The 7921-nt window shown below is 57.6% G+C and overlaps 1 protein-coding gene across 2 annotated transcripts; it reads left to right on the forward strand.

Moving 5' to 3' along the window:
• The first annotated feature begins 420 nt into the window (after positions 1–420).
• Positions 421–7368, forward strand: FOSB (FosB proto-oncogene, AP-1 transcription factor subunit). Of its 2 annotated transcripts, XM_082369733.1 has the most exons (5): positions 421–1083; positions 3012–3341; positions 3605–3712; positions 4739–4894; positions 5035–5170. In XM_082369733.1, the coding sequence occupies exons 1-5, from the start codon at positions 958–960 to the stop codon at positions 5035–5037; spliced, it is 723 nt and encodes a 240-aa protein (XP_082225859.1). In that variant the 5' UTR covers positions 421–957; the 3' UTR covers positions 5038–5170. The 2 variants fall into 2 exon arrangements, with proteins under 2 accessions (XP_082225859.1, XP_082225858.1); XM_082369732.1 differs by having other exon boundaries at positions 4739–7368.
• Positions 7369–7921: the final 553 nt, after the last annotated feature.

Raw genomic sequence — 7921 nt, forward strand, 5'->3', positions numbered from 1 at the left:
GTCAGTCTAATAGCCTATTAATATCAGCCCCCGGGGCGGCGCTGCACTGCGCAGGCGCGGGCGGGTTCCGCAGGAGTGCGGGGTGAGCGCACGAGCGAGCGAGGGATTCCCTCTGACGTAATTGCTAGGATACCAAACAAACACTCAGCGGCGCCGGCCAAGCTCCTTATATGGCTAATTGCGTCACAGGAACTCCGGGGAGACCAGGCCGGGATCCCCTCCCGCCGAGTGCTTCAAAACGCAGCCCCCAAGACCCTCAGGGCCGCGAGGGTGATGCAGGTGATAAGATCGAGGCTAGGGCAGGCCTCTTGCCGGACGGTGCGGGGCTAGGTTCACCAGGGCCGGAGATATTGAGAAGTTCGTGGAGCGCGGGAAGGGTGACGTAAGCAGGGGGCCGGGCCCCGGGCATATAAATACAGCGGCTCTGGGCTTCATTCATAAGACTGAGAGCTACGGCCAAGGCTGGGACACGCGGAGCTGGGACTTGATTGTTGTGGTTCTTCGTCTTGGGGGCTGTGAAATTCAGTTTATTTTTTTTCCGGAAAGTTTTTGGAAGGATTCTTCTAGATAATTCTACATTTTATTTTGGAGGATCGACTTACTTTTTTTCGTCTTCCTTATTACTCCCCTCCCCCTGTGGGACCCGCCGGACGCGTGGAGGGGACCGCACCCGAAGCAGATTCTGTACAGCAGGACAGAGCTTTCCGCCTCTGGGGGAGCGATCCCCCCTCGCCCCCGGGTCCTACGGAGCCTGGACTTTCAGGAGGCACAGCGGCATCTTGTGGGGGCCTGGGCACCGCAAAAGAATTACACAGAAACTTTGCCTTTGTTGGAGCGGGACGCTGCCCCCCATCCCGAGTTTCCCCGGACTCTCACCTTTCTTTCCCCCACCCGGCCATAGCCTTGGCTTCCCGGCGACCTCAGCGTGGTCACAGGGGCCCCCCTGTGCCCAGGGAAATGTTTCAAGCTTTCCCCGGAGACTACGACTCCGGCTCCCGGTGCAGCTCCTCACCCTCCGCCGAGTCTCAATATCTGTCTTCGGTGGACTCCTTCGGCAGTCCACCCACCGCCGCCGCCTCCCAGGTAAGTTCTAGAGGGTTGGGGTGATGCTTTGTGGTTTATAATTTTTTTAAAGTCAAGGGTGGAGCGAGCAATCCCCCCACCCCAAATAAAGACGCGTCAAAATCCAGGATCTGAGAGGGGATAGGCTCACGGCGCACTCTGCAAACTGCAGAGTCCGGACGTGCTTGCAATTGGTTGTGTGCGTGGAGCGCAGGGAGGGAGCACAGAGGGGTGAGCTTTGGGGGTGGGGTGAGTGCGCCGTTCAGTGCAACGTGTATGAGGTAGCAGGGCTAAGAACTTTTAGCCGGCTCGGGGACTGCCCCCCACTCAGGTCACCAACCTGAAGCTAGCGCGGTTAGGCAGGTGGGGGAAATCCCGGGGAAGCTTCCAGTAGCCTCCTCCCTTTTTCCTCCTCCATCCGAGCGCCTACTCCGGCGCCGGGTCACCCTCGAACCAGTGGGAAGGCGGGCCTCGAACCCTCGGTGGCGCTGCCTCCGCCTCCTGCGCGGAGACGTAACGGGGAACCCGTGCGTAACGGCTGACGCGCTGGAATCCTCCGTCTGACGCGGGGCACGCACGGCGCGTGGCGCCCCCTTCGTCCGCCCCGCCCCTGACGTCCCGGGAGCGTTCTATTTTGGAACGCCGGGGCCACGTTGCTAAGGGAGGGGGCAGCCCGGCGTTCCGATTGGCCGCCGCGGCGCAAGCTTTGGCCAATCAACTTTCCCTTCCTATTTGTAGGGTGCAGTTTCCTTCCCCCAGTTCGTCCCCGGAACCCGTGGTTCTTCGGCGCTAGGGTCTCTTTTACGGGCCTCTAGAGGCAGAGCGAGGGGATTCCTGTCGCCACAGGAGCGATCTTCTGCGACCCAATGAGTCCGCAAGGACCTTGCCGGGATCCTGTCCCTCCGCTCTCAGGGTCCGAGGGTGTCTGTGTGCCGGAATTTCTTTGGGAGACATAGTGACCGTCACCCACTTCTCCAGGCACACACAGACACATTCCCACTCCCTCTGCTCCAGACGCCGGGTGTCTCCGGTTTGCCCGAAGACAGGACTAGAACCGCTAGCCCTAGGGGAACCAGCCAGGTGGTCTCCAGGAGCCCCGCCCCCTCTGGGTTTCCAGGACGCTGATTGGCCAGCGAGCCAGCCCGTCCCTCACCACGCCCCCTGGGAGAGTAGTTAAGCCTTCCGAGCAGTTCTAGGATTACATTTTGGGGGTGGGGGGTGGGGGAGATGAACGGTGCTTGGGCTTGGGGTCTCAGGACTTACACCACTCCACCTCCGCGACAGTCTGAGGGAGCCTGGCTGCTCACTTTCTCTCCTTGTCTGCCCACCGTAACCTGTCGCTTGTCAGTCTCACTCTGGGGAGAGACAATTACTTGAAACGTTGTTCTAAACTCCTAGGCCCGTCCCCCAACACCCTTTTAACTGGGACCCCCGCCCCTGCACGGGGGTCTCATGGACCCTCCAGTCTCTCATCCCCTCGCTCAGAGGGGTGTGTATATATGTGTGAGTGTAGAGGGAGGCTTAGCCTAAGGCCTCTCCCTCTCCCTCCCCTTGCCTCTGGGGTGGGGGTGGGGTGTTGTGGCTGTGTGTGTGGCTGTGACTCCATCCCGGGGGTTCTGTCACCCGGCTGTGTCCAGCCTCCTCCCCACCCCCCACACCTAAGAGTCACCAACCCGGGGTGTGATTCACCACCCGCTGGAACCGTGCAACCTTTCCCCGAGGAAGAAGGAGGAGGTAGAAGCCAGTTGCACAGAAATCCTCTCATTAACCACTGCGTCACGGTGTAGTGGAAGGGTGGGTGTTGTGGCTTTTTGCCTGTGACACACACATCCACACCCGCTGGCCCTGTGCTCACTCACAGGGTCGGTGTGTGTATGTGTGTTGGGTGTGTGTGTGTCGGTGTCTCTGTTTGTGTGTCTACGCCTGTGTGTGTATGTGTCACCCCGTAGGAGTGCGCCGGTCTTGGGGAAATGCCCGGTTCCTTCGTGCCCACGGTCACCGCGATCACAACCAGCCAGGACCTCCAGTGGCTCGTGCAACCTACCCTCATCTCTTCCATGGCCCAGTCCCAGGGGCAGCCACTGGCCTCCCAGCCCACAGCCGTTGACCCCTATGACATGCCAGGAACCAGTTACTCCACGCCGGGCATGAGTGGCTACAGCAGTGGCGGAGCTAGTGGCAGTGGTGGGCCTTCCACCAGCGGAACCACCAGTGGACCTGGGACTGGACCTGGGCCCCGCGCAGCCCGAGCCCGGCCTAGGAGACCCCGAGAGGAGACGGTGAGTAAAGGGCATCAGAGCTTGCTCTGGGCGTGGGGGCGGGGGCGGGGGAGGAAGCAAGAGAGGCAGGAACTTTCCCACTGTTGGGGTGAGGGACCATCTGCAGCCTCAATGCTGCAGAAACCCTATCATCCTCCCCACAGTCAGTGAGGTCTAGAAGATTCTTTTCTGACTCCTGGGGGTTCTTGAAGAAGAGGAGGTTCGGGGTGGATGGGGAGGAACACGTGTCCTGAAATCTCACTATCTCTGTCTCCCCTACTCAGCTCACTCCAGAGGAGGAGGAGAAGAGAAGGGTTCGCCGAGAACGAAACAAACTGGCAGCGGCAAAGTGTAGGAACCGGCGAAGGGAGCTGACTGACCGACTCCAGGCGGTGAGGATGGTCCCTGGGGTGGGGTGAGGGTATGCTGAAGGGGGGCTCTCTCCCCATCTTCTGTTACCCACCACCACCTGTGCCCTTATCCTGGACTGAGAACCAGAGGTTCCACATGTGGAACTAGATACAGACAGGGTCACCCAGCTCATACACGCAGGCCCTCACATACTCCTGGCTGCGCCCTGTCCTGGTTTATGACCCCGGCTCCCCCCCACCCCACACCACTTGCCTGGCCTTCCCTTCATCCTGAGGGGACATATGAGCGAACTTTAATAGAGGGGTGCTCCAGTCATTTCCCCTTTTTGGTCTTGAGCAAGTGATAACCCATTTTTGCCTCGGTTTCTCCATCTCTTCAACCCCTCAGTGAATCTCCCAGGTTCCTGCTAGATTTAACATTCTGGAGAGTCTGTGAAACGAAATTCTTTGATTCTATGTCAATTCCCCCACCACCTGCCCCAGCCACCCGTAGTTCTCAGAGCTTGGACTGGTGGCCTCTGCCATGATGCCCCTCTATTTTCATGCCCTACCTCAGTCTGAGAGTTTTCTACTTTATGCTTGCAGGGGGTGACCTGCTAACCCTAGAGGAAATCAGGGAAATCCTTTACTTCCCTGAGCTACCTGGTCTCTTCCCTGGGAGGCAGAGGGGGAAGCGTAGCAGAGGGGGAAAGGTAACAGAGGGGAATAGGTGGCCTTAGAAACATATAACGATCGTTCATTCACTCAGCAAACCTCTGAGTGCCTCTTGCAATCAGAGACTTCCTATGTGTACCTGGCCCTTTCCTAACCATCCACTGGACAGTTGGGGAAACTGAGGCTCCTAGAAAGCAAGACCCTTGCCCCAAGTCCCATAGCACACCAGGCCTCCATCTCAGGGGGTCTTTCAGTCCAGAGCTGCCTTCCAACCCTGGGCCTCAGCAGTCAGTCTAGGAGAGATGGCTTCAGCCATGACTCACCTTCTCTAGTCGCTCACGGCCTTTTTCTCCTTCCTCGCTCTTCTCCGCGACCTGGCCACCCGGGCCTCAGGAGACAGACCAGCTGGAGGAAGAAAAGGCGGAGCTGGAGTCGGAGATCGCCGAGCTCCAAAAGGAGAAGGAACGTCTGGAGTTTGTGCTGGTGGCCCACAAACCGGGCTGCAAGATCCCCTACGAAGAGGGGCCCGGGCCGGGCCCGCTGGCGGAGGTGAGAGATTTGCCGGGGTCAGCATCCACTAAGGAAGATGGTTTCAGCTGGCTGCTTCCGCCCCCGCCACCACCGCCCCTGCCCTTCCAGACCAGCCAAGACGCACCCCCCAACCTGACAGCTTCTCTCTTTACACACAGTGAAGTTCAAGTCCTCGGCGACCCCTTCCCCGTTGTTAACCCTTCGTACACTTCCTCGTTTGTCCTCACCTGCCCGGAGGTCTCCGCGTTCGCCGGCGCCCAACGCACCAGCGGCAGTGACCAGCCTTCCGACCCCCTGAACTCGCCCTCCCTTCTCGCTCTGTGAACTCTTTAGACACAAAACAAACAAACACACAAGGGAGAGAGAGATTTGGAGGAGGAGGAGGAGGAGAGGGGAAGAGACAAAGCGGGCGTGTGGCCTCCCTGCCTCTCCTGTCTGACCCTCCGCTGCCACTGCCATCGGACAGGAGGACTTCCTTGTGTTTTGTGCCGCCTCTTGTTTCTGTGGCCCGGCGAGACCAGAGAGCTGGTGACTTTGGGGACAGGGGGTGGGGAGGGGATGGACACCGCCCCCCGGCTGCCTGTCGGCCGTCTCGCTTCAACCCAACCTCTGGGGATGGGGGAGTGGGGGCGGGGGTGATGCCCACCTTTGGGCTGGAGGGAAAGGGGTGCTGGCGATGGGCTTTGGGGTGAGCTGTAGTCCTCTGCAGAGAGGCCCAACAAGGAAATGCCACAGGACCCCCAAAGAGTCTCCCACGCCCACCCTTCAAGGGGTGACCAGGCTGGTTCTCCCTGCTCGCCCCCCACCACGACCTTAGCTTATTTATCCAACATTTCCATGTGGGTAGATCCTCCTCTGAATTGAGCCCCCCTTTAAAGGGAAGTTGATGCCCCCCTATGATAATCCCCTTCCCCCCCACCCAGACTTAGTCTGAAATGTGAACCTCCCTCCCTGACCGTCCAGCTGCTCCCTCCCAGCGAGACTGGCTCTGATTTGAATTTCCTGAACCCTAAGGATCCCCCGCACATTCAGCCCCCAGCCCTCTTTTCGGATTACAGTGTTAGTCTACCCTCCCCCACCGCCCGTCAGCCTCCCCTCCGGGCCTTCCTTGTTGGGCCTCTCTGATTCAGGCAGCAGGGGGCGCTGTGATGCCTGTCCCGCGGGAGTGTTTTATACTGTGAAATGAGTTGGCCGGATTGGGCGGGGAGAGTAGCCCGGTAGGACAGAACCCCTCCGGAGGGACTGTGCCGCCCACTCCCCAAAGCCCTTCCGTGGTCTCCCCTCCCCCACCTGCCTCCTTCCTCCCCTCAAAATGAGTTTGACTCAAGGGGGTGACAGAATCGAGAGGGGCTGACACTTACCCATTCGCGTGGCCTCTCTCCTCAGGACCCCCCTCCCACCCCCAGACCAAGCCCTGGCCTTTTCCTTTAAGGCCTGTCACCCTATCCCAGCCTAGGACGCCAATTTCTCCCTCCCCTCGGCACCCCACATCCTTTCTAGAAAGGGAGCAAGGGGAGATTGCCAGGGGGCCCGACGTTTTTCCGGAGAAGATTTAAAGGCTGAGGCTTTGAACCCGAAGGGGCTGGGCTCCCGCCGTCCCAGCTTCCCCTCCCCCAGCCCCAGCCCCAATTCTTGGTTTCGGCTCCCCCCGCCCCCCGCCCCCCGCCTTTCCCTGTGTTTCACCTCATGAGAATTTTATCATGAGGCCAATTGATATTTTTTAATATCGGGTGGGTCACGCCGCCCTCCGTGCTGCATGGAGAACATTCCACTGCCCCGTCCCGCAGCTCCCGCCCTGAACCCAGACCCCCCCCCCCCCACCTCCCGTGGCTATTTATCCCTTTCCTGATTTCCGAAAGGCACTTATATCTATTATGTATAAATAAATATATTATATATGGGTGTGTGTGTGCGCGTGAGTGTGTGAGCGCTTCCGCAACCTTGTTCTAGGTCATGTTGGCCCTCAAAGCCATGCCGTTGAATTGGAAACACTGCTTCTGGAAACTTCGAGGCAGTCTGTCTTGGGCTGCCTCTGTCTCTAGCTGTCTCTTTTCTGATTGTCTCGGCCCCTCTGGTTGTTTTCTGGCCGTCTCTGGCTGTCTCTTTCCCGAGTGTCCCTTCCCCTCTGTCTTTTCTCTGCCTGTTTTTACCTGACCGTTTCCATCTGACTGTCCCTGATCCTCCAGCGGTCTTCCGACTCTGGGTTCGTTGGGGACCTGAGATTTTATTTTTGTGAGTAAGCCTGGGGGATTATAGATTTTTGTAATCTGTATCTTTGAGGATTCTGGGTGTGAGTGTGAAGCTGTGAGCAGGGCCTGCCCCTGCAGACCACAATTTATTGAATATCCAACTACCCCCACCCCATGCTGTATTTGTGATTCTCTTTTTGTATTTTGCACCTGACCCCTGGGGGGCTGGGGCTGGCTGGCACTGGGCCGCTACCCTCCCCTTCGTGGTTCTGCACTGTCGCCAATAAAAAGCTCTTAAAAGTGCATCCACCAAGCTTCAGGGTCTGTTTGCTCCTGATACCCATCACCTGCCTTCCTTTCAGCATGAAGGTGTGAGGTTAGATTGCTATGGGACTACACAACGCACACACACACACGCTGGAACTCTTACTAGTGAATCAGCCAACAGCAGGATGGAGGGAGGCTAGACAGTCAGGAGGACTTCCCACACACAGAGGCTGTACCTCCTCCTTGAAGAAGTAATGAGGCAGAATATAAGCCATGAGGTGTCTGATACCAAAATGCTAAAGGTCAGGGAGGTTTCCTGGTGAGGGAAGAATTTATACAGTGAGTCCCCTACATACAAACAAGTTCTGTTCCAAGGGGACGTTCGTTAAGTCCAATTTGTTCATAAGCTAAACAAAGTTAGCCTAGGTACCCAGCTAACACAATCGGCTACATAGTACTGCACTGTAATAGATTTATAATACTTTTCACACAAATAATACATAAAAAACAAACAAAAAATAAAGAAAACATTTTTAATTTTACAGTACAGTACCTTGAAAAGTACAGTAGTACAGTACAACGGCTGGCA

Source organism: Balaenoptera borealis (genome assembly GCF_965194805.1).
Source record: "Balaenoptera borealis genome assembly, chromosome: 19".
Lineage (NCBI taxonomy): Eukaryota > Metazoa > Chordata > Mammalia > Artiodactyla > Balaenopteridae > Balaenoptera > Balaenoptera borealis.